The following is a 27003-nucleotide window of genomic DNA, read 5'->3' as shown; positions in this document are numbered from 1 at the left end:
GGATACCCGGAGATATATGTTGTGCAAGATGTGGAGCAGATGAGGAATCGATTAACCATGTCTTTTTTGAATGTCCCCCTGCACTTCAGGTATGGGCACTTTCGAAGATCCCAACAAATCCAGCTATGTTCCCCACAAGCTCTCTATTTGTGAATATGGATCATCTCTTTTGGAGAGTTGTCCCACAAATGGAGGATCATCAGTTTGCCTGGATACTTTGGTATATCTGGAAAGGAAGAAATAATAAAATATTTAGTAATATTGACGTGGATCCTATGGATACACTTAAACTGGCGGAAACGGAATCAAAAATATGGGCTGAGGCACAAATATTGAATGATAAAAAGAGGACGACACATATAGAGGCTAATATTCTTCCGTCAATTCCAGGAAGATGGTGTTTTACGGATGGATCCTGGAAAGAAAATGAAAGTTTCTCAGGTCAAGGGTGGTACTAGAGCTGGGAATTTGGGTCATTACCCGCGGGTCCCGCCCCGTTTGATCCGCCGCGGGGCGGGTGCGGATCGATCGATTTACAAATTTCAGCATGCGGGTGCGGGTGCGGGTTGAGTCAATTTTTAGCGGGGCGGGTGCGGGTCAACCAAATTTGAGTCGCGGGTACCCGCCGACCCGCAAAATAAAAAAAAATATTATTTTTTTTCTAATTTTTTTTAAAATACATAAAAATAAAAATAAAAATATGTAAAAAATATATAAATTAATGAAAATTATATAATTTAAATTATAAATGTATAATTTTTATTATAAAAAGTAATTAATTGATAATAAAAATAATTTTTTATTAAATTTAATATTATCTGCGGGCCCCGCGGGTTACCCGCAATCTTAGCGGGGCGGGTGCGGGTTTACGATTTTTCTTTCGCGGGTTATGCGGGTCGGAATTTTGAGTTTAAAAAACAGAGTCGATCCGCGGGTTGGCGGGTCATGCGGGGCGGATTAACCCGCGAACCCAGCCCTAGGTGGTACAGCACATTAGAAGGATTTGCGGGACTAATGGGAGCAAGGAATGTCCGGGCTTCACTCACTCCTCTCCATGCAGAGATGGAAGCTTTACTATGGGCTATGAAATGCATGAAAAACTTAAGACAATTTCAGGTTACATTTGCGACGGATTGTTCTCAATTGGTGAAGATGGTTTCGGAACCAGAAGAATGACCAGCGTTTGCAAGTTATTTGGAAGATATACACATCCTGAAAGAGAGTTTTACTAGTGCAGAGATTATCTATGTACCAAGAACGCAGAACAAAAAGGTGGATAGCTTAGCCAGAAGTGGTAGGAAGAAAACGTCTTTTGTAGTTCACATGGATCAATATCTCCCTGTGTGGTTCACAGAGTCAATATGAGTATGTAAAATTGATGACAAAAAAAAAAAAAAAAAAAAAGGTTAACTTATAATTACTAAACAAATATGTCAACATTTACGAACACCGTCGGTGTCGGACCCAGAACTAATTTTGACTGGTGTCATGAATATGAGTTTTAGCCCAACCTAATGTATAATTTGGAAATTTTTTAAAAATATGGGGTCAGGGTATATCGAACCCGTGTTTTAGGGGGGTCAAAGGAAGAGTTTTGAACCAAATGAGCTGAGAATCCTTTAATGTCCTATGTAATAAGCTAGATTTTTATAATTTTACCGGTGTCAGGTGACCCCATTCCTTTGAACGTGGGTCCCCCCCTGAACACCGTTGTATGTATATTTGAGATATTCTCCAACATATACTCACAGTCCTCACAAATAGATATCACTAAAACTCCATGTGGCATTTTCAGTTAAGAAAGCTCTTCACAAATGATTTCTGAAACCAAGATTGCGATTTATAGAAAACAAATGCTTAGTATAGCTAAATTAAGCAACATTCTTGCTCGTAAACTTGTCCTCTGTACTTGCTAGTGGAGCCATATGTCCAGAGATTCTAGTTCACCCAAGTTGTAGGTCACGACATCAGGATAACTTAAAAATCACCAAAACATAAAACAAAGATGCATGGCTTTAGGATGACGATGCCAACATGTGTGACATTCGTTCTCTCACGACATCTCTCTGTGTACGGACGGCATAAATTTCTAACATAAAGAGAAAAATGAAAATATTTTTTAATAACGTTTGACTAAAATATTAAATTGGGAATCCAATTAATCAAAGGTTGGAATCCTACAAGATGACACATCATGTGCCTCTCTAATTGAGCGGCGGGGTAGTCTATGAATATAAAACAACAACAAAATTTTTATGTTGACTTTACATCTCACAAAATTGTTATTGTCTTGATGTCATATAGCTAAAATGATTATAGAACTATATATGATAAATAAAATAAATTATATATAAAGGTAGGCCATTTTACAGTTTGGATCAAGGAAAATGTAGCAAATATATCATCATCCTTTTTACTTCAATGATAAGTTTGCTTTTGTAAATTGCTATACATACGATAGATGGTATGAATATAGTTCTCAATAGGAGACCAACTAGTTCAATCTATATATATATAAAAATGTGCCTCTCTCCTTAGAGAGCCACGTCACTAAATCAAGCTCCCATAGTCTTCCACGTGTCCAACGCTGCGTTTCATTTGTTAATTTTGTGGGCTTTTGGCATGGCTGAATAAACCCATCCCTAATTATCTTCTAACATGTCCAATGGAAAATTAGGGTTCATCTCCGCCATTGAAGAGATCAAGTTGCTGAGTTCGAGTTGATGAATCTGTTCGTAGATTTCGATCACGTCGTCTGATCTTATTTCTCATCAACCGAAACGCTCTCAGTTACAGATTCATCGCATTAAACATCTTCTTAACTCCATCAACCATATCTAGCCTTGAATGCGAATTTCCCTTCTGCAAGGCGGTGTCACTGAGCGTATAAAAGGTAAGCCTTTCCCCTCTCAAAATCATATTCTTGATCTGTTGATTCATGGGGAAATGGCTAACTCGAAAGTTCTTCTTTCTGATTTGAAATCTGGTAGTTGCTGCGGTTATGGGAGGCGAGAGACGTCAGGCGCGGTGGGGATTTCTTCTCGCTGACAAAGGGAAACCGGAACTGTTACGGGCTACATTCAACCGATTCTTTTGGATTTCTTCTTAGATCGTTATGGGCGTCGATATGCTCTCCTTGATGCCAAGGTAGCTCCGGGGATTTAAAAGAACAAACCCAACTTTTTCCTTTAAGATTTACAAATCTTATCATTTGAGTTAAATCTCATATGTAAGATTTTTGCTTCAGTAGATTTTAGTTTTCAACAATGTTTTTGTTTTAAAAAGTAGATTATTGTATGATAGTTTTAAACAATTTGCAGGATATTACTGAAGAAAAAAAATCTTATCCATGCCCAACGGAGTGGTTATTCGGTGTTGATATTGACATATTGTAAAGAAATAGGAAGAGTTTTCACGGTTTCACAGCAAGCCCAAATATACTTTGTTTTTGTATCATCTGGAGATTCCTTTGAGAAGAAGAGGAATAGAGTTCTTTTGGTTCGATGGGAAATTGGGTCAGAAGTCCGAAGAGAAGGTGCTGAAGGATTCAATGAAACCATCACAAAACAGTAAGTAAATGGATAAGTTTCTGATAAAAAATTTTTTTTGAATCGAGCATAAAGCTAAATATATTTATGATTATATGATGTATCAGGTTCTGCTTCTGTCTCTGAAACCTGGAGTCGAATTGAATCTAACCGCATTTTCACACGTCTTCTTAACGGTACCATTTCTCTTCAACCTTACGTTAAAATTCAACTTGATTATGGAGAGATGATGGCTGCTCTGTTTTTTGAAATGCTTATGATCCATCAGCGGAAGAGCAATCGATCATATGAGAACTAATCGCGTAGACATAGCAGCGACACTGTTTAGAGTTCCGTGAGTGAGAACAAGATCGTAATAGGCAGTACAATGCCTGCTTTATTGAATCTTCTCTTGAACGGGACCCGAGAGCAGCTGTGGCAGCATTGTTCAATCTCTGCATTGATCAGGGAAACAAAGGCATAGAGATGATAGCCGGCATAGTAGCTACATTGGTTGAGATGCTAAGCTTTGAAGTTACATGGCTGTGGTTCCCATTGCTTGCACAATGCCAAGAATATTGACAAATCCCTCCGGCTTAGAAAGAAGGTCAAACCCACTCAGGGTTGTGAGGTTTCAGTTAAAGAATAATAAGATGCCTGAGCCAAAAGTGCCGGTGAGGTTCGATCTTGATGATCATGAGCAGGAACCAAAAGAGAAGTCTGTGGAAGAAAGAGAGGGTTTGAAAACTGTTGAATGGGAGGTGGAAGTTGTGAGGTTCAAATCAAGCTGACGAAGAAAAAAGCTCTAACTAAGGCTATTACAAACCAAGACGAAACCACGAAGATCGTATTATTGTATTTTAACTAGCGTGGATCCGATAGTTAGAGCTTTATGTCGAAACCGAGAAGATCGTATTACTCCCTCCGAAGGTACTCCTTTCAAACTCATTTATTCGTTTCTTGCTTTTAGATCGTACATACATGATTCGAACTGTTCAAGAAATGCATCAAACAATGTTGACCGTATACTTCTTGCCCATAGCGTTGTTCATGGTGCAATGGCAGGTTACACTAGCTACATCAGTAGTCTTATCAAATGGAAGACAAACATACATTCTTTAAAGCGTAAGTTACTGACACATATCAAATGGGTTTTTCGCTTTCAATCCAGGAAGAAGCCGAGTTGTGATTATGGATGTTTCAATGGGATAATCTGGTTCGACATAACAGAGGTCTTGGAATCGCCCTGACCTGTTTTTTTTGTTGTGGTTGCAGAGTATAACATAGAAACAGAACAATATGGTGGTTACGGATAGGATGTGGACAAGGTTAATGTTTTAGACGAATCAGCTCAGTTTTTAGGCCCTACGGATATAATCAAGGAGAAGAAAGAGGTGCCGGAAAAGCTACTTAAGAAAACTGGTATGGAGTTTTTGATTTTCCTACGGCTTCTTAAAAGATCGCTAAGTGAAGCTCAGAAAAGCATGTATTTCTAAAACATGTGATATTCAAAGTTTCTTTGAAACAATATGTTCTAGCGATTTACGCATATTTGTATCATTTTTTGTGTGATGAGTTTTAACACTTCAGCTATATTCTCTTATTACTGTGCTCAAGACGAAGCAGAACTGTCTAGATGGTAGATAAAAGCTTCACGTTCTACCCTACAAATAAGTGAAGAAGAATGACCAAAATTATTTGTTCAAAAAAAAAAGAATGACCAAAATTAATGATTATTTTTAACACTAAGAATTGTCATTGTCGTCAAGGACAAAATAAAGAATTAGTAATATAAAAGTGGCTTCATTGTGTACGGTGTGTTATGATTCTGTAAATAGCACAGATTGTATTGTTTATCACATTAAAAATATATTCTCATTATCGAATGAACAGAAAAACAATTAATCTATTTCACTTTTTATATATATTTTAGATAAGTTATTTTGTTTCTAAGTTTCCACAGGAAAATAACCTAATTCTCAGTATCAATGTTGCAGGAAGTGAATTTTTTAAAAATATTTTTAAGAATGGGTTCATTTTCAATTCAATTAATTTATTGGCATAAATATGTTAACATATAATCTTTTTTCAAAATTCATATAATAAAATATAAAATACATAAATTTATTGCAATTTTTAATATTATCGTGACATCATATTTACATACAAAATCTAAATTTACAGAAATTATCAAAAGTTCAAAAAATTAAAAAAGTATTAGAATAAACAAAAAATTACATCATCCCAACATATAATGTTTTTCAAAATTCATATAATAAAATACAAATACATATACTTATTGTAATTTTTAATATTTTCATACATGCAAAAAACAAAATTTATAAAGATTATTAAAAGTTTTAAAAAATAAATTAAAGAAAGTATTAGAAAAACAAAAAAATACATCATCCCAACCTAAAATAAACAGAGTTCAACAACATAAAAAAATAATTTATATCTATCTTCATCTTCTTTACTATTACTCACTATCTTTGGTTCCATAAAATATAACCTTATTTTAAATAGTTAAATATAAAAATTAACTACATCAAAAACACATTAAAATTATAGTATTCATTTATAGAAAACTACAAAATATTAATTTAAAACTGTAAAATTTTAGAAACTAACAAAAAATCAAACTATTTACATAATAGTAAACAAATACTATATCTCAACTTCAAAATTTGTAACTTTCTTATCTTCTTTACAACTAGGTAATGACCTTAGACGAATTAAAATATTTGAAATGATATTATAACTATACATTTAAGTGTTGATTTACAATATAAACAATATATTTATATTTTTAATATTTTATACAGTTTTAAATATCATATTCAGCCTAATATAAAACGTAACGAATGCATTCGTACAAATTGATAATTATGAGAACCACTAACATATTCTTGAAAACCAAAAATATAGCAATTCACAATTATCCAACAAACTATGAATTCATAATTATTATAAAAAAAAAAAGAACACCTACACCTAATCCACCCAATATGATAAGTTATAGGCAGCAATTTATTAATATAAACACAAACATCGAAATCAAACATAATTAATCTTAACATACATAATCTCTAATCCTTGCACACCTTAATATTATTAAAAACTACATACGTTATTATACAATTCTCTTGCAAAAACTTATCAAAAACACACACAATGAAAATATACAATTACATAGTTACATATATCATAAGTAAAGTAAATCCCGCCCGTAGGGCGGGCCGACCCTAGTAATATATATAAAAAAGGCTATACAATTATTGAATAAAAAGGATGTGAGAGTTGACGAAGTTGTATCGCTTGATATGTCCAAAAGGCCAGGAGGGACCGGCCTAATCTGTACTTACAAAGGCCATACGTCATCTTTTTTTAAATACTCCTTTTGTTTATAAATTTACTAGGTGTTTTGACCCACCGGCGGATATAATCATCTTACAAATATTATTATTTTATGTTTTATTAATCTAAAAATCGGTATAATAAAACTCTAATTGGCGAACATGTTGAAAAAAAAAATTATGATGAATTATTTGTTCCTCAAAATTTATAACAGTTATGTTAAAATTTTAGTTAGATTATTGGAAGGTAGATCCCACTTTTTTCTTCTAAATTCCACATGGATGAATGAATTTATTGGAAAAAAAATTTCAATGCAATTTTGATAAGGAACAAATTGAACAAAAATTCTTTTTTTTTTCAATTTCTCAAATGAATTTTTTTAACTCTTTTAATGGTCACCAACTAAAGCTATAGTGTTTCACGGATTAAACTTAAATTGGTTTAAAGTTAAAATAAGAAAATTTGTTTTGAACTTAGTCACAAGTTAAGTTATTATTTATGATTTTAAATAGTTAAATCAAACATCAAATTATTTATATATGTCAAAAAACGTTCAGCAAACTATGCACTTATTATTGTGTTAAAAAATTTAAAACACTCATATATTAGAAATAGTTTAGAAAATATCTTTATATAAATATTTTTTTGACTAATATTTAACTATAAATTGTTTTATATCTTAATTTTTTAACTTTATAATAAAAAATATTATTTTCAGATAGCAATACAATATATATAAGAATTCTCTTAATTTTTAAATATATTTTCACAATTTTATTATATTAGTTTATAATTAATTATTTAATATAACATGTAAATTTAATATTATTAAAGTAAAATTCGTGTTTTATTATATAAAATTCATTACGGGTTTTGTGAAAATTAATAAATATTCAGTTAAAAACTAATAATAAATAAATGACCTATATAAAAGCTTAAAACCTAAAAAAATATGAAAAATAAGAAAATAAGAATTTTATCATAACATATAGATTTAAATATTATTAAATCAAAATTCGTTTTTAATTATATATAAAATTCATTATGGATATTTTTTAAAATTAATAAATTAGTGATTCAGCTAAAAATTATTAATAAATCAATGACTAAACTAAAACCTCATAAAAACATGACAAATAAACAAAATTGACTAAAATCATGGAAAACATGACAATTAAGCAAAATCAAAATAATTATATATCTAATTACATATTTTATAGTTATATTATTTAACTTAATAAATTATGTACTCGACTAAAAATTATTAATAAATTAATGAATCAGTTTAAATCTAATTAAAACATGACAAATAAACAAAATTACATAAGATTATGGAAATCATGACAAATAAACTAAATCACTTCATAAATAATAGTATAGATATATGACAAATATCATTTTAATTCATTTTAAACTTTGTTAAAGTTCAAAAATTGTTCTTAGTATATAATTGTAATAATAATAAAGAGTACACAACTACGTACAAAACATTACACATCACCAAAGATATGAATCGACAATATTGTGTTTGCAAATTTACTTTCATGATTAGTTGATAAAATTGAGTTTAATATAAAGAAAAGTGTTAATCAAACAAAAGGCAAACGACTAACAACTTTGTTGATTGGCATTAGAGAAGTCTTGTGTAGACATTATTGTGCTATATGATGAACTATTAAAGATCTGCCTGGTCTATAATTAGGCTTTCGGAGTGAATTATCCCCACTAGTCCGTTTAGTTTTTACATGATCTTCGTTTATCGTCGTATTTTTCATATGATATATTAAGAAAAACCAATCTTTGAGTTTTGACAACTGCCAAGGCTTAACTTGAAACTTGGGAAGATCATAATGTTTGATAAGTAATTTAGCATACTAATCAATTGATTTGTCAGGTTTTAAGTGGTCTATGTAATCCTCAATTTCTATATTATTTTTTAATTTAATACTAGCAAACTTCCTTTGTTCACATATCTGGACACATGACTTTTCCTTTAACTAGATATATATATTTGACAACCAAAAATGCGAATACAATATTTTATGCGTCTAACTTGTTGGCACTGACAAAGAACATGAATCCCGTCGTAATTTTTGTTAATAACTTGAAACCCGTATTAATATTCTCGAATAAACCAATTAGTAGTTTAATCAAGATACTAATCACACGTCACGCCCGTACCGTGTGCCCTTTCAATAGAATATTGGGATGGTCTAGATAATATATTCAACTAAATATAGTTAACTACGTTTTTGTAAGTTGTAATACGTTGTCAGTGCCACCAGGAGCCACATAATTGTGTTATAATAAAAGAAGCTGTATTAAAATCTTAAATTGCCATTTCAAATAATTCGGAGTATGATGAGTATCTCATTCGCAGGGTCGACTCATGTGACTTATTCTTTTGTTTTAATTGACTGCATCCATCTATTACAATTAAGGGGTGTATTCAGTATAACATTTGAGGTGATTTGATTTTTAAAGGAGTTTTAGATTATTTCAATTAGTTGCAGATATTTAGGTGATTTTTGTTAAACCATTATAGATTATAACCTAAAACCATGAGATTTGAGTTTTAATTTTTTTAACTAAAAAACTTCGCCCAAACACTTGAAAACTTTAAAACTCCACAACTTAAAATATTTTCAATAACAATGGATTTTAGAGTACTCTACGAAATGTTAAGTTCAATAACAGTGGATTTTAAATGAATTTTTAAAATTCATGTTTGAATAACAGTGGATTTGTCATTTTAATACAAATCACCTAAAAATCTCAGTTGAATACACCCCCTTAGGAATCGTCTATATAGAAACTAATGCTTTGACATTTTAGATTATGTTTGCATTTATACATAATTTTCTAAACTAATGTTGTTAATTGTATGAATAATGATATATATTTATCAGTCCTATGCAGTGTTCTAAAATGCACTAGGCGTTCGTTACGCGTTAGATGATTGTATAGCGCCTAGCCGTATAGGCAGATGCCTAAACGGGGTATATACGGATATATACTTATACACGAAATACAAGTATAAGATTAATATATACACATTATTTTTGAAAAAAACTGAACATAAATATATTTTAATCCAATTTTATGTATAAGTATATAGTTTAACATATATAAATAGTTTTAAATTATAAAAATTAAAGCCATTTTAAATATATAAAGATGATAAATTTAAAAATTAAAGCCATTTTAAATATATAAAGATGATAAATTTAAAATGATTTTTCAACAATTATACTTATATCTACAATCATATAAATACATAAGATAAGTAAAAATAATATAAATAATAACATTAATAAAATATAATAATAATATTAATAGTTTTTTTTAATATTAATGCTTAAAATCTGCTTAGGCGTCCGCGTAAACCGCATAATGTCCGCCTAAACGCTTTTATTCACCCGAATTATATAAATCCGCATAAAACACTGTATAACATAAAAACAACACAGTTGGCTACCGTATAACGCCTAAACGCCGCCTAGACGGGCGCCTAAACCGTATTTTAGAACATTGGTCCTATGTATTTAGCTATGTAAAACATGAAAAAATGTTATGCTCATAAACTATTATATTAAATCTTCATAAAACAACTCTGTGTATATTATAGAAATTTTATAGTTTTTTTATAAAGAGCGTAAAAGACAAATATAAATGAAAATTTCATCTTCTAATTACGCTGCTTCATGTTTATATATGATAAGAAACAAAAATATTGTATATCTACATGTTAAATGTGCGTAAATGCCACATATGACATAACCAAATACTATTCTTAATTAAATTTTTGATTTTATAGATAAATGATATATATGTGATTGACAAAAAATTTAATTTACCCCAAATGCTATTAATAATAGAATATAGATCGACCGCCTAAGAGCATCTCCAAAAAGACTCTCTATTATAGAGTTTTGCAAATTCTATATTTGAAGTTTCAAGGTGTTCTTCTCCAAAAACAAAACTTCGAATTTAACTTCAAAATTATTTATAATTTACACTATGCTCTTTATATTTGTCATAATTAATATAAATCCATAAAACGTTTGTATATAACTAGCACATATATAAAATATTATAGTAATATTAATTAATAAAATATTACACTAAAATATAAAATTATAAATAGAAATACATAATTAAATATTAAACTACAAGAAAATACCACATTATTACATAAAATTATTTTAAAATGCTTCATTTTCAGTTATACAAAATTTGTTTGGAAAATATTTTAAAAGTTCTGAAGAAAATTTACTAGACTATTAGTGTTGATATAATATTTAAATTTGTGTAATAATTATGTCTTCATGTATATATCCTCTTAAAAAAATTATTAAGTTTCTTTTGTAATATTCTTGTTGTCTAATTCTACTTTTAAAATATTATAAATCTTATTTTGATTTAAAAAAACTTCTATATGTAAAATTTTAATTTATAGAAATAAATTTGAAATATTTAAAGTATACAAAAGTTTTAAAGATTAAAATTATGGATAAGAAAATACTTAAGAATCATAAATGTGATGTATAATTAATTATAAGGATCAAGATGCAAATAAAAAGATGAAACTTCAAATTTAGAGTTTTAAGAAGTTAAACTTCATATTTGAAATTGAAGTTTCACTTCTTAAAACTTTAAATTTGAAGTTTTGAAGTTTCTTTTTGAAAAATTCTATATTTGAAGTTATAGAATTTCTTTTGCAGATGCTCTAATAATTGAATCATTCTCTCTAAATGCCACAAAGATACAAGTCATCGAGATGAATATATAAATCATATAATAGAACAATTATTTATTCCTGATTAAGATTCACAAAGTCTATATAAAGATGGTGGGTATATGCATAAGCAAAGTCGTGTATCAAACTCCTTCATTTGCTTTATCTCCTCTCATTTCACGTATATAGAAAACAAAAAAAAAAGAGCAAAAAAACAAAAGAAAAAAAAAAGAAATGGGATTTTGTTTTTGTTTATCCTCAGGAGGATCAACAGATAGAAACCAGATTTACGAGATAAATGATTATGGACAAGAAAATGCAGTTCTATACTCTGAACAACTTGAAGTTCCTCAAGACTTTGGCTCGGTCTCGTCTTTAGCTGGAGGCAAGGGCTTCAATCAAGATGCTGCCATACTCCACCTGGTATTGTTTCAGTATAATCATTACCATTTTCTTAAGCATATATATTTTAAAATGTAAATATATGTTTGTATCTTTTTCTAAAAACATGAATGATAAAATTGTAGGGATATGGAACTGAAGAAGGAGCGTTATGTGGAGTGTTTGATGGGCATGGAGAGAAGGGTGAATTGGTGAGCAAGATCGTAAGAAACCAGTTGCCATCTTTATTGTTAGGTCATATGAATAATCATTCAGTGACTCGAGACTGGAAACTCATCTGCGAAACTACTTGTTTGGCCATGGACAAAAGAATTCTTAAACTTAAGAACACTATTGATTGCTCTTCTTCCGGAACTGCTGCTGTTTTCGCCGTTAAACATGTAAGTTATTGTAATATTCTTATAAAAATTTCATATTAAGTTATATTTTGAATATAAATGATTTCTTCCTTTAAATGAAACATATAATCATATTTTGTAATATTAAACAACCATATTTGACCAGGGAAATCAAGTGATGGTGGCAAACCTAGGAGATTCAAGGGCTATTATGATTGGAACAAGTGAGAATGGAGAAACGGAGGTGGTTCAGTTGACCAGTGACCTAAAGCCAAGTGTTCTAAGTAAGTTTGTGCTACTATGTATAAAGTGATGTTTGTAAACAACGTTTCCTTATGGTTAAGCATTTTTTTGTTAAATGATTTTGCAGGCGAAGCGGAGAGGATAAGGAAACGCAACGGAAGAGTCTTAGCTTTAGAGGCAGAGCCTCATATTCTAAGAGTATGGCTTCCACATGAAAACCGCCCCGGTCTAGCCATGTCTAGGGCTTTTGGTGACTTTGTCCTTAAAAGCTACGGTGTCATTGCAACTCCTGAAGTCTCTACGCATCAAATCACTTCTCGCGACCAGTTTCTGCTCCTTGCTTCCGATGGGGTACGTATTTACATCTCCATGAATATAACATGACCGAACAAATCAAATTTTTTTAGTATGAAACATAATCTGAATTATATTCACATATGTTTTCTCTTTAGGCCCATTTATTTAAGGCGTTTCATGATAACAAACTAAAGCCTAAATTAAAAACAACAATTGAACAGTATGATTCATGTAAATAACAACATTTTTTTTGTCTCTCTTGTGTGTTGTAAAGGTGTGGGATGTACTTAGTAACGAAGAAGTGGCTAAGGTGGTGATGAACTCTGCCAACGAGGCAGGAGCGGCCAACGCGGTGACGGAAGCGGCGGCTAATGCGTGGAGACAGAAATATCCGACGGCTAAGGTTGATGATATCACTGTCGTGTGTCTCTCTGTCAACAAGAGACATGTTCCACAGCCTCGTATATGATTAAACAAACACACTTGCGAAGAAAGACTAATCAAAGATGGATGACAAAACAGCTTACTCAGAGACTTCTGTGTGTTTGCCTATGAGCGTGAACGTATGTGTATATATTTATACCTACCGTTGTATGTTACGTCGTGTGATTAATACTGAGAAATGAAATGATATAGAAGTTAGGAGTGGTGTGTGTCGTGGGATAAAAGCAAGAAGGAGTTTGACATTTTTGACACACGTCATGGGAATCTATGTATAACTATTGGAGCTTATAACGTGAATCATTCAAATTTTTGTTTCCAAACTCTGATGTTATTGCTATGTCAATTTGATAATCACATTTAAACAAAGATGATATCATCACCATATATTTGGAAACAAAAAAAAAAACATTTACAAGAATCAGTCCTACCTGGTCCGTGGAGCTCTCTTCACCGCGGATTCAGTGCTTAAACCCCTAAAGCCCTCTTCACGTTTGTTTATACTATTACCAATACCCTCAACCGCTCAGTAGATCCCATGATGATTCCCTCTTCAGTGTTTAACTACAAATTATCGATTTGTGATGTACAAATCCGTGTAGAAGTTAAAGTTAATGTATATAAGGTTTGTCTGATATATTGTTCTCCTTGCAATTCTCAAACTCGGGATGAATTTTGTGGCAGAAACAGATGAAGAACATGGGGAATAAATTTCAGAAAATGGGAACTTTATTAGAACTTGAGTAACAATCTTTTCATAGTTTTTACATACACCTGAGAATCAGAAGATAGAACAAGAGACGCCTGAACTTTACTTGGTGACGGTGAAGCTTGCACGGAAGTTTGATATCATAACCGGGCACTCGCCCTTCTCATCGTACTCCGTGAACTCCTCTCCGCTCGACAAATCAATCTCATCAAACTTAGTTCCAGATTCCTGTTTAGGCCCCCCCAAAAAAAAAACTCAAACTTATAAGAGCTTCAAGTAGTATTAAGCATCAAAGACTCGACTGGAAACAAAGCTTGGAGTTCTTTGTCCAGACCACTGTTAAATTAAAAAAAAGGTGTAAACTTACAGCTTCAGCTTTCCAAAATCCACCAAACCCGAAATCGATGGGCTCATAGCCTCGACAGTCAAAGACCATAAGAGGAGCATGCTCTCCACCCTCAGAATCTTCCAGAGTTAAAGGTCGACCTTTTCCAGGGATCATAGTAACATTCCCTTCCCTTCCACAGAACTTACACTATAATAATAACTCATGGAGACAAACCATCAAATTATAAAGAGATGACGAAAGAGTGAAGAAGAAGGATTACCTTCTGAACAAGATGACAAGTACCCCTGCCACCAGGAGGAGTGAATGTCTCATTCAAAGTCACACACGTTTCCTTCTGCGTCACCTCTCCACATCTTTCACATTTCAACTATACGCACATTATAACATACTGTTAGTATTCGCATGCACACAAGCAATAACAACAAGGAGAATCATTCATCTACTGTGTAATATATACTCTGTAATACGCCCATACAGTTCCATGGATTCAATTTAAAAGGGGAAATTGAAACCCTAGACAGTAAAGATCTAAAGCTTTACTGATTCCTACAAAGTACCAAAGCAATGGAGAGGAGCCGTTAAGTCATCATACACCCAATTAAACGAGACGATGAAACAAAAACCCTGATAAAGCCAGAATCAGGACGGAGAATCGAAAATAAAATGGAGGAAGAAACCTTGAAGAGGTAAGGGAAGTTGGGATCGTCGCAGCCACCGGAGGGCTGGAGATTAGTGAGATTCTCTAGATCTGCCGTGATTTTCAGCACATAGTTCACCATCTTCCTTTGGTGCTTTTCGGACAAGAGAGGAGGAAAATTCGACGGTCTTCTTGCCCTTGAGAATGGGAGTGGTTTTCAAATCCTGACCGACCGGTCGGACCAGTAAATTTGATCCGGTTATCTCTTAAGAGTACTAACTAAACCGGTCACTAATATATGTTTTAACATGCATGAAGAGTAAAACAATCATCTCTTTTGTTTTAAATTTTATAATTTAGTTATAAAAATAAAAATTCAAATTCCATGGTTTTATATGAGATTCTAGAGTTGTTTAATAAAAATCACACTAAATTATAATATTCACCTAAAATCATATAAAACTCACTAAAATCAAATCACTTTAAATTTCAGATTCAATACATCCCCTCCTTTGCCGTTCTTCTCTATCTATGATTTTTCTTTTGTCTAAATTATAGCTGAAAAAATCATATACATCCAACATGTTGTGTGTACTCTCTCTTCAAGGTTAGAGGACTACAATGATTAGATTATCTTATTTATTATTGGATTCGGATTGATTCTCCAACTCGATAATCCAACCCATTTAATAATTGCTAATCTTTCAAGGCAAAGCTAACTCGATTATTTTCCACAAACGTACACACGCAGAGAACATATTGATCTTGATTTTTCAGAAAAGCCGTGTGTGTACTTATTCATATATATAGCTTGTGAATATCTTCACTACCGATTCGTTTTGAAGGTAGACGTATATATCTTTAGTCTCCGACCATTTTAATATGATTAATCTCACGCCGACAAAAAATGATTATCTCACAAGTGTCTCGTAAGACGTTTAGATCAACATCTTGTGTATTGATATAAAACACACGTTATGAATCTATTTAAACCAACAACGTAGAAACCCTTGCTCATGTGGTACGCTTTGTTCCTTTCTAACATAAAATGTCACCCTTAAACGATAAAAAATGTAAAGCTCGTGTAACATAGTGGAAACGCACCAACACGCAACCTCTCCGAGGAATCCTCAACAAACCAAACACGTTGAAAAAAAATCAATATATTCTCTTGCCATTTGGCTTGATGTCGGTTTGGCAAAGCCACACGTACATAATGTAACATAGCTTCATGACTAATCAATCCCAAAGTATTTCCTTTATGTTGATCCGTCATCACTTCCACGTTATTGTCGTCATTATCCTTTTAGTTTGGTAATCAATATTTTATCATTAAACGTGACAAGTACTATTTACATTATTCTCCAACCAAAAAAAAATACATTTCCAAATTAATAATCAGAAACATTAGTACTCTTGGACCCTCTTTGATTAACCGTTAAACTATCACTTTAGCAAAACCCCCCTCGTCATTACTTTGGTTTCGTTTTTTATATAAATACGTTAACTAGCTTTCTAGTTTCTCTAACTTAATTTAGTTTGTTTCTTGTTTTCTAATTTTTTAACATGTCACAGTTATTATTCCACAAGGGCATGTAAGAAAATTATATTGCAACCCCTAATTAAACATGAAAAGAACCCTAGACTTGAAAATGGTATAGTGAAACTTTGGCACATTGTGTTCTAGAGTCAACATTCTAGAGTCAACAATGAGTGAATACATTTTTCATATTGCCATTGAACCTAATGTGAAGTATTTCTTTGTCTCCTGAAGTTATTATATTTCATTGAAACAATGAGAAAACAAAATAAAAATACCCAATATGATTTGTGAAAATTACAAAACAATCGATTAATGAAAACATTTTTCTTACAACCGGAAGCATCGACATTTTTACTATTTAAGACATTAACATTGGTCAATCATTAACGACTTTACAGTAAATTGTAGTGATAGACTCCAAACACAACAATCAAAGAAGACTTTCATCTTTTTTTCTTTCAAATAACTAATATATTTTTATTTTATTTTCTTAGAGAAAACTTAACATGAAGAAAAATAGTTAAAATTATATTTTAACATAAGGATTAATTAAATTAAATTAAGTTTTAACATAAGTATTTATTAAAGTAAATTTTTAACAAAAGGATTAATTAGATTAAATTAAACGAAAGTATTGTTTTTATTTGTAACACACGGATTAATCAAGTTAAAGTAAAGTCTGAAGACCCAAACCAAAGATCTTTAATATTCAGTTTGGTCGTTTACGTAAACACATGTCATAAACTCATTGGTTAACACGAAAAGAAAGTCTCACGTGTAGTAACGCGAAAGCTAAAAGCTTTCTAAAAATCTCTCACCATTTTACCAAACAGAGCGCGCCTCTCGCTTCCTTCCTTCAACCTCTTCGCTCTCTCTCTCTCTCTCTCTCTCTATACACAAAGCAAAGCTATCTCCTTCTCTCTCTCCACCTCCTCTGTTCAGACACAGAGCATCACCAAATCTCCAAACCTCTGTTCTGTCTCTTTGTCGCAAATTCTGAATTCGAAATTTTATAGAGACGCAACGGTTAAGATTGGTGTAATCAATGGCTTCTCTCATCTCTGCATGATTCTGAATCCAATTCAAATGGTGAGATTCCATCTCCGTTTCGCTCTCTCCATCATCATCATCTACATCGTTTTCACAAATCCGAAACTAATCGCCGGAGATTACAATCCGCCGACACCTTCTCCGGCGCCGGAGCCTCACCCTGATGACCAATCGTCCGTTTCATGTGTCGATGACTTAGGAGGCGTTGGCTCTCTGGATTCCACGTGTAAGCTCGTCGCCGATTTGAATCTCACACGTGACTGTTACATCTCCGGTACGGGAAACCTCCACGTCTTACCCGGCGTTAGATTGGTCTGTCAGTTTCCGGGATGTTCGATCACGGTCAACATCTCCGGGAACTTCTCTTTGGCCGAGAACTCGACGGTTATCGCCGGAGCCTTCCGTCTCGCGGCGGAGAACGCTGATTTCGCGATTGGCTCGGCGGTGGATACCACCGGATTGGCTGGAGAGACGCCGGAGGAGGCGAGCGGTACGCCGGTGGGAGTCGAAGGAGCCGGCGGGGGATACGGCGGAAGAGGTGCATGCTGCTTGGCCGATACGACGGCGAAGGTTCCGGAGGATGTGTGGGGCGGTGACGTGTACGGTTGGTCGTCTCTTGAGAGGCCGGAGGTTTATGGGAGCAGAGGTGGATCCACGAGCAATGAGGTTGATTACGGTGGAGGTGGCGGCGGAAAGGTGGCGGTGGAGGTGGTAGGGTGCGTGGGGCTAAACGGCAGCGTTGTGGCTGATGGGGCCAGTGGTGGAGTTAAAGGTGGTGGTGGGTCCGGCGGCAGCATCTTCGTCTTGGCACATAAAATGTAATCTCTTTTTGTCATTTTCACTCTTTCTTTACTCTTTCTTTAATGGGAAAGTGTTTTGGATTTTTTAAGGCTTTGCATTGGCTTAGTGATGTTAAGAAAATAAAAAAGATTAATTAAAGAGTTGACTCACTTAATGCAAAAGGTTAGGTTAGAAAGCTTAGACCTTTAGTTATTGCTGCCTTTTCGAAGCCACTTTGGTTTGCTTTGGTAGTTAAGAGTGAGAACTTTAGATCAGAAAGCTTCAAACTTCTAATGATAGTTTTAGGCACTCCTCTATGTATTGTATTATGGCTTTGGTTAGGTATGATAGCTAGATTTGATCTCTGAAAATACTGTTTTGGTTCATGCCACAGGGCAGGGAATGGTCGTATAAGTGCGTCTGGAGGTGATGGTTATGCTGGTGGAGGTGGTGGACGTGTATCTGTCCATATATTCAGCCGCCATTCTGAGCCTAAAATCTTTGTCCATGGTTAGGCTTCAGTTTTGGGTCTATAACCATTCCTAAATTTTGTGAAGTTTCTTGACAACTCATTTTGATTGTGTCCCTCTTTGTAATTTTATTTTTTTGTAGGAGGTAGTAGTATTGGTTGTCAAGAAAATGCTGGAGCTGCTGGGACATTGTATGATGTTATTTCAGAGAGATTAACTATAGACAACGAGAATAAGACAACATATACAGACACTCTTCTCTTGGAATTTCCTAACCATCGCCTTTTCACTAATTTGTATATCCAAAATATGGCTAAAGTTTCTGTCCCCTTGCGTTGGAGCCGTGTCCAGGTTTGTGAAAATTAGTTAGATTCTTGATCTTTGTAAGCATCATCTTTTTGTCACTGATAGTTTCCTATGTTTAATATATTTTTTCTTGTTGTACAGGTGCAAGGATCAATAAGTTTGTCAAATGGTGGAGAGTTGAACTTTGGTCTTCCTCGTTATGCTTCTTCTGAATTTGAATTATTTGCAGAGGAACTCTTGATGAGCAATTCTGCTATCAAGGTACTGGACTAATACTGAAAAACACACATGAGTTTTGAATATTTGTTCAGTTTTTTATTTATTTATTTCTTACATGCACTGTGTGGATCTCTATGCTCTATATATATCAGGTGTTTGGGGCTTTAAGAATGAATGTCAAGGTGTTCTTGATGTTGATGTCAAGAATGTTTATTGATGGTGGTGGTGTGACAATTTTGGGAACTTCAATGCTCGAAATTAGTAACTTGCTAGTTCTAAAGGTATCCTAATCATAGTGTTTTTTTTTTTTTTTTTTTTTGAAACACCTCCTAATCATAGTTAATAATCTTTTCTTCACCTCGCTACTGAATTGTAGACAACTTTGATGTTCTATTATGTGCTCTTTTCTTTTATGCAGGAGTCATCTGTGATACAATCCAATGGAAACCTTGGAGTACATGGGCAGGGTCTGTTAAATCTAACAGGCACAGGAGATACTATTGAAGCACAGCGTCTAATTTTGTCTCTATTTTATAGCATTCAGGTAAGAAAGATATATATATATGCGTTTAACATAGGTAAACCTTGCTAAGAGCTACTTTTATGATTTGTCAAGGTTGGAGCTGGAGCGGTTCTGCGTGGTCCTTTGCAAAATTCATCAACTGGTGGCCTGTAAGTTCCGAGAAGGTTCGGATGATCCTTCTACAAAAAGTCATTTATCTTTTATTACATTTTACTTTGTTTTACTGAGCCGGTAAAGACTTTTATGTTTGGTTTATTTTAAAGTACTCCAAAGCTTTACTGTCAACGTGAAGATTGCCCTGTTGAGCTACTCCACCCGCCGGAAGATTGCAATGTTAATTCATCTCTTCCGTTCACTCTTCAGGTACTTGTTTACAGAAAAAAATATGATGAATGCAGATGTTTTTATGTTCTAAATGGTCTATGTTGCAGATTTGCCGCGTTGAGGATATTACTGTTGAAGGTCTTATCAAAGGATCTGTTGTCCATTTCCATCTGGCAAGAACTGTAGTTGTCCGCTCTTCTGGAACAATAACTGCAGATGGGATGGGTAAACACACTCATTTCTACTCTGTGTTGTTTTTATTTGTAATGTGAACCAGTTTTTGAGAGATTTAACTATTGCACACAGGCTGCAAAGGTGGAGTTGGTACAGGTAGGTTTCTGAGAAGCGGTGTTGGGAGTGGTGGTGGACATGGTGGTAAAGGTGGAAGCGGGTGTTACAATCATACTTGCATTGAGGGTGGAGATGCTTATGGAAATGTAGATCTACCGTGTGAACTTGGCAGTGGAAGTGGAAATGAAGAGTCTGAAGATTCAGTTGCTGGTGGAGGAATCGTTGGTAAGTCATGTTTTGTCTATAGAGAAGCGATTGGTTCACTTACATATACTAACTCTTTCTAAAATGTATTGTGAAGTGATTGGTTCGCTTGAGCATTCACTTTCAAGCCTATCACTTGAGGGATCGATAACAACTGATGGTGAGAGTCCCAGGAACACGCTGAGAGGCATGAGTAATTATAGTATAGGGCCTGGTGGTGGTTCAGGTGGAACAGTACTTTTGTTCTTGCGCACACTTGACATAGCTAAGTCTGCGATTCTCTCTAGTGTTGGAGGAAATGGTAGTCTAAAGGGAGGTGGTGGAGGAAGTGGTGGAAGGATTCATTTTCATTGGTCAGATATTCCAACTGGTGATGTCTATCATCACATTGCTAATGTAGAGGGAAGCGTTTATGTAAGGTTTGTAAAAAACAAGTTCATACACAACAAAATGTGAGCTTAATGCATTTTTGAACATAATGTCTGATTCTACTATTAATTAATTACAGAGGAGGGTTGGGTGCTAGTGAAGAGAACGTTGGAGAGGACGGAACTTTGACTGGGAAAGCTTGTCCACAAGGCCTCTATGGTCTATACTGCGAGGTAGTGTTGAACTCTCGTATGTGTCACTGTTTCTATCCATAACATTTGTGGTCTAACATGTTTCAATCTACTACAGGAATGTCCAGCTGGAACTTATAAAAATGTTACTGGATCAGATAAAGCTCTTTGTCATCTTTGTCCGGCTACAGAGATTCCCAATCGTGCTGTTTATGTCACTGTTCGAGGTACTTTTGTATGAGACACATAACTTCGATGAAACGCCTTGTTGTGTTTGATCCATATGTCTTTGTTGTGTATTTACTTGTTTATTTGACTAGGTGGTGTTGCGGAAACGCCATGTCCATACCAATGCGTTTCGGATAGATACCACATGCCACACTGTTATACTACACTTGAAGAGTTAGTATACACATTTGGTGGACCCTGGCTGTTTGGCATTCTTTTAGTAGTTGTGCTCCTTCTACTAGCACTTGTTTTCAGCGTCGCCCGAATGAAATTCATTAGTGGCGAGGAGGTACATGGAGCTGCCACAACCCATCATGGCTCTCAGATTGATCACTCATTTCCATTCCTCGAGTCATTGAACGAGGTTTGATCTTTTATATTGAGCCCCTTCAGTACTATAGTTGAAAGAAGATATCGTATGGATGGAACATAATTAGATACAATTATCAAGGCACTATGTTTTGCTAGGCTATAGCAAAATAAACAATCTTCCCAACTTAATCTAGTTAGTTCCCTTCAACATACATTACTTTCTAGATGGTACTATATAGTTAACATATGTGTTTATCTTATTAAGGTGATGGAGACAAGCAGAGTGGAGGAATCACAGGGACACATGCATAGAATATATTTCTTAGGTCCTAATACTTTCAGTGAACCTTGGCATCTTTCTCATACTCCCCCAGAGAAAATAAAAGAGATTGTGTAAGTTAGTCATCATTAGCTGTTGATTGTTGATTGATTGATCTGCATGCCTGTTTGCTTTGGTCTCCTCATTTGATTTTATTTTTTCCAGGTACGAGGCTGCTTTCAATGGATTTGTTGATGAGATCAATGCTATAGCTGCATACCAATGGTGGGAAGGTGCAATATACATTGTTCTTTCAGTTCTTGTCTATCCTCTTGCATGGTCGTGGCAGCAATCACGCAGGAGGCTGAAGTTTCAGAAACTCCGTGACTTTGTTCGATCAGAATACGACCATTCTTGTCTACGTTCATGTCGGTCTAGAGCTTTATATGAGGGGATAAAAGTACATACATATCCAATCATTAGAAAGAAAATTAAAAGGGTAAACCATAGTTTATGAGATTAAAGCTTATGTGATGTGAATGTGCAGGTAGCTGCTAGTCCTGATTTGATGCTAGCTCATCTGGATTTCTTCCTTGGCGGCGACGAAAAGAGAAACGATCTTCCTCCTCCTGTTCATCAGAGATTACCAATGCCTTTAGTTTTTGGAGGAGATGGGAGTTACATGGCCTGTTACTCACTCCAAAGTGATGAGATCCTCACCAGTCTTATGAGCCAGGTTCGGTCTTTTCTTGTTTTATGTCAGTGACTGCAATATCGTTACTGAATATTACCTTCTTTTTAATAGTTGGTCTCACCAACCACTTGGTACCGCTTTGTTGCTGGTCTGAACGCTCAGCTACGCCTGGTTCAGCAAGGAAAGCTTAGGTCCACGTTTTGCTCGGTTATGAGATGGATTGAGACTCACGGAAACCCTGCCTTGAGAAGACATGGTGTGCATGTTGACCTAGCTAGGTTTCAGGCTTCTCCTTCCTCGTCATGTCAGTATGGGATCATTGTTCACACCATTGTAGATGAAGTGGCATCACCAACAGGACAGCAACATTTCACACAATATCTAAGTAGCTCAATCATAGACATTGGTAGCTTACAGTTTCTCAAAGAAGAAAAAGATGTCCTGTCCTTCATCTCCTTCTTGATTCATAACACGAAACCTGTTGGCCACCAGGATCTGGTTGGTTTGGTTATCTCGGTGCTTCTCCTAGGAGATGTAATGCTAATGATGCTCACGCTGCTTCAGCTCTACTCTATATCCATGCTGGACGTTTTCCTCGCTTTGTTTGTTTTACCTCTCAGCATCGTTTTCCCGTTTCCTGCTGGTGTCAGCGCTTTGTTTAGCCACGGACCGAGGAGATCCGCTGAACGCACTCGCGTCTATGCGTTGTGGAACCTCACATCACTAATCAATGTGGTAAGTGACTTACTTGCTACTTTTTCTGCAATCTCCTCTTACTAGTCTTGTCTGATTTGTTTTTATCTCAGGTTGTTGCGTTTGTGTGTGGATATGTTCATTATCATGGCTCATCATCTGGGAAAAAGATTCCCTATCTCCAGCCATGGAACATTAGCATGTGAGAGTGATCTTCATGTTGCAACAACACATTCCTTCTTGCGACATCAACTAACATGTTAGTACATGTTTGTTTGTGCAGGGACGAGAATGAATGGTGGATATTCCCCGTAGCTTTGTTCCTATGCAAAGTGTTGCAGTCCCAGCTTGTAAACTGGCACGTTGCAAACCTCGAGATACAAGATTACTCCTTGTACAGTGATGACTCCGAGCTGTTCTGGCAGTCATAAACCATAATTTTATCATACAAAACACACGGTGAAGGGAGCTGGTTTTTTTAAAAAGGCGTCTTCTGGTGCACAAGATTTTTCCAGGTGAATATATAGCTAACTATTTGGTTCCCAAGCCAAGATCCATCTTGTGTGTGTTTTTTCTACTTTGATGGATCTTTATGGGATGTAATGTTTGTTTTGCTGTTTTAAATGATGTATGTCTTCACCTACAAAGATTGTTTTGGTGATTGTGTTATGAATTTATATGTTGTAAACAGTGGTTTGGTCTTGTTTTACAAAGAAGGATCAGTGAATACGAAATGGATTGAGTTTAGGTACATATACAAATGTTTTATTTTGTTGTTCTCTGCTTAACAATTAAACAAAACATAGATGCTGCAACAAGGACCGGAGCTGAGAATAAATCTGCTAAGCCACACAAGACGAAGAAGCTGCACATGAAAGACACACCCAAAGAGAACATCAACTAAGATTGTGAACACAAAAAAGAAGCTAAATTAACACAAGTAGATAAACTATGATTCCTCCCGAGTGGATAGAGAGTAGAGTACCTGAACAAAAGTCACTCTTTGTTTAATACTTTAGGGACTTTTAAGTATGTCTCATCAAAGCTTGGAATAGAAGCTCTTATACTATCCCTGCGTAAGAAAAATTGAAAGTTCAGTAGATGGTTTACTATTCATGAAGGCATGAAGATCAAACCTGTTCTCAAACGTCTGGGGAGCATCCTCTCGCAAATTTCGGCCTTCCATTTCTACAAATTTTTGTAAAGATGGGTAAGGAACTAAGGATCAATTCATTGAAACAAGCAGTTATATTTCTACTTGCCAAACGAATCAAGACTGATAAACCAATGTGCGTCCTCAGATATTATACAACGAGAATATGTGTTTACTACAAAGGCTTATATATACGTCAAGGGGCCTAATCTCAAATCAACTTTGCTTATAAAGGTCAGTAATCGAAACATGATTTAAGGGATGAAACTAATCTTACTTAAACACACAACCGCAGAAAAGCCCAAACAGTAAAAGTAAAGAAGGAAGTTGTGTAATGAATGTCAACGTGTGATTCAGACCTGCTCTAATGGCAGGCTCCACACAGTTAACATCGACTTGTTGAAGCTGACCAAACCTGCATTTTTCCACCAATTCACAAGCCAATCTCGGCAAAGATAATAGCTTTAAAATTGCACCAACACGAAACTATATATAGAGAGAGAGAGATCAATTTACCAGTCGATGACTTGACGAATCTTAGGTTCACATTCCTCAATCTGGAAAAGAAGAGGGAGAAGTCAAATTCCGACAAGAAGTAGATTAGAGAAACGCAAACGATTAAGTGAAGGGTAGACCTCGGCCGGAGTGAGAGAGATTCGAGCTGTCTCAGCAAGACAGGATATGTCCGGCAGGGAGGAGGAGTTCGTGTAAGACGAGAAACTTCGCGCTATTATTCTACTCTCTTGTCTTTGGAACTGAAGACTTGAAGAAAAATTTGATGACTTGATTCCCATCCTCCTGCGAGGACAAGCAGATATAGCCGCAAGCAAAGCTCTGGTCGCCGCCATAGCTAAAATTGAAACGGCGTCACTTTGTGAGCTGAGCTCTCTCTAATTATATATTAGTAAACCGGTTTCAAACCGGTACGCTCACAAAATCAGGTTCTCGTATAGTCAACCGTTTCTAACCGGTATTCCTTCAAGTCAAAAGGAATTTTTTACTGAATTTGAGATTACTAAAACTTTCATATACTTAGTTCGATGTGTTAGTGATCACGAAGTTTTTAGTTTCAAAACTTTTAAACTAAGATGCATTCATTGTAAAAATGTATTTGAGATGAATAAATTTAGAGCAAGTCTCACAAATTAACCCACAGCCTGAGCAGACAAATCATATTGTATGAAGTAGGCCTGGGCAAAATAACCGGAACCGAAGAACCGAACCGGAACCGAACCGGAACCGAAATGAAATACCCGAAACCGGAACCGGACTAATACCCTCAAATACCCGAACGGTTCCTATATTTTTATATCCGAAATAACCGAACCAAACCGGAACCGAACCGAGAACCGAACGGGTACCCGAATATATAAAAATATTAATTATATATACATATAACATCACTAAATATATATTTTTAATTTAAAATTCTATTAAAAGTATTTGAAAATAGTTGAGGATAACTAAATTATTATAAAGTATCCAAACTACCCGAAAGTATCCGAAACTATCCGGATAGTTTTATCCGAAATATCCAAAGTAATCCGAAATATCCAATTTTTTTTATCTAAATCATCCTAATTATTTGATATTTTACCTTAAATAACCAATATTTTGTCCAAATTATCCGAAGTACCCGAACTATCCGAACCCGAACCGGATCCAAATGAGAACCGAACTTTTTCCGGATATTTTCCGGTTCCTACATTTACTATCCGAACCGAACCGAACCCGAAACTATCCGAACCGAACCGAACCGAAAATAGGTCAAGTACTAAATGGATCTTCTAGCTACTATCCGAACTACCCGAAACCCGAAATACCCGAACCGAACCGAACCGATACCCGAAATGCCCAGGCCTAGTATGAAGCCTGGTCTTACTCTTGCAATTGCAATTGATGTTTCTTGTTGTTTGTTCAACATCAGATTTGTCTGTGTTACATTCAACAGCGAACGCTCTAGCCAGTTCAACAACTTATGAATACTGCATTATAAGCAGAGGTAGTCTAACCTTTTTCCTATATGATTACAAAACAAATAATCAAGATATATTATTTGTTTAGCGTTGCCTAATAGATGTTTAGACATTACACCTTATTCCACGTTGCCTATTTAACGTCGGCTAAGAGATGTCTATATTTACATTATGTACACCAAATTGCTCCCACTTGCTGGTTAGGTTTGCATGACAAAGCATGTGACGAGCACGTCGATCTATGTTCCATTTTCCTTTATTTAAGGCAATAATACTTGCATACTACTTTTGTGCTGCGCAAATTTGTATTTGTCCCTTTATTTTACTAAATATATTTCAGATTAAAATTAATGCAGCATATTTCCTCGAATATTATTGTC

General features: G+C 34.8%; 4 protein-coding genes and 1 long non-coding RNA gene across 9 annotated transcripts; 3 read left to right on the top strand and 2 right to left on the bottom strand.

Annotated features, from left to right (window-relative positions):
• Nucleotides 1-2507: 2507 nt before the first annotated feature.
• LOC106375135 lies at nt 2508-5120 on the top strand. 4 transcript variants are annotated; one of them, XR_001275214.3, is made up of 7 exons: nt 2508-2893; nt 2991-3147; nt 3321-3569; nt 3656-3724; nt 3817-4457; nt 4593-4652; nt 4803-5120. It is a non-coding gene; the product is annotated as an uncharacterized LOC106375135 (long non-coding RNA). The 4 variants fall into 4 exon arrangements; XR_001275211.3 differs by having other exon boundaries at nt 4570-4652; XR_007326362.1 differs by having other exon boundaries at nt 3817-4652.
• A 6627-nt stretch (nt 5121-11747) lies between these two features.
• LOC106409051 (probable protein phosphatase 2C 61) lies at nt 11748-13666 on the top strand. Its single transcript, XM_013849739.3, has 5 exons — nt 11748-12045; nt 12150-12404; nt 12529-12646; nt 12733-12956; nt 13177-13666. Exons 1-5 carry the CDS (start codon nt 11857-11859, stop codon nt 13369-13371), a joined length of 981 nt encoding a protein of 326 aa, XP_013705193.1. The 5' UTR covers nt 11748-11856; the 3' UTR covers nt 13372-13666.
• Nucleotides 13667-14054: 388 nt separating this feature from the next.
• LOC106408987 (CXXC motif containing zinc binding protein) lies at nt 14055-15260 on the bottom strand. 2 transcript variants are annotated; one of them, XM_013849679.3, is made up of 4 exons: nt 15079-15260; nt 14661-14768; nt 14420-14587; nt 14055-14280 (listed from the first exon to the last, which is right to left on the bottom strand). In XM_013849679.3, the coding sequence occupies exons 1-4, from the start codon at nt 15178-15180 to the stop codon at nt 14155-14157; spliced, it is 504 nt and encodes a 167-aa protein (XP_013705133.1). In that variant the 5' UTR covers nt 15181-15260; the 3' UTR covers nt 14055-14154. The 2 variants fall into 2 exon arrangements, with proteins under 2 accessions (XP_013705133.1, XP_022561362.1); XM_022705641.2 differs by having other exon boundaries at nt 14420-14581.
• Nucleotides 15261-17392: 2132 nt separating this feature from the next.
• Nucleotides 17393-24247, top strand: BNAC07G44010D. Its single transcript, XM_013851676.3, has 20 exons — nt 17393-18449; nt 18806-18921; nt 19024-19232; nt 19329-19448; nt 19559-19687; nt 19825-19950; nt 20023-20078; nt 20193-20292; nt 20361-20478; nt 20560-20769; nt 20846-21167; nt 21257-21350; nt 21427-21535; nt 21629-21900; nt 22114-22241; nt 22333-22567; nt 22655-22843; nt 22913-23536; nt 23608-23696; nt 23778-24247. The coding sequence occupies exons 1-20, from the start codon at nt 17647-17649 to the stop codon at nt 23923-23925; spliced, it is 4197 nt and encodes a 1398-aa protein (XP_013707130.1). The 5' UTR covers nt 17393-17646; the 3' UTR covers nt 23926-24247.
• On the bottom strand, nt 24214-25527 carry LOC106411007 (glutamyl-tRNA(Gln) amidotransferase subunit C, chloroplastic/mitochondrial). Its single transcript, XM_013851677.2, has 6 exons — nt 25283-25527; nt 25164-25204; nt 25007-25062; nt 24631-24682; nt 24480-24566; nt 24214-24359 (listed from the first exon to the last, which is right to left on the bottom strand). Exons 1-5 carry the CDS (start codon nt 25493-25495, stop codon nt 24491-24493), a joined length of 438 nt encoding a protein of 145 aa, XP_013707131.1. The 5' UTR covers nt 25496-25527; the 3' UTR covers nt 24214-24359; nt 24480-24490.
• Between the last annotated feature and the right edge of the window lie 1476 nt (nt 25528-27003).

The sequence above is a fragment of the Brassica napus genome, chromosome C7 (assembly GCF_020379485.1).
Source record: "Brassica napus cultivar Da-Ae chromosome C7, Da-Ae, whole genome shotgun sequence".
Classification (NCBI taxonomy): domain Eukaryota; kingdom Viridiplantae; phylum Streptophyta; class Magnoliopsida; order Brassicales; family Brassicaceae; genus Brassica; species Brassica napus.
This window is presented reverse-complemented; position numbering and strand designations above follow the sequence as displayed.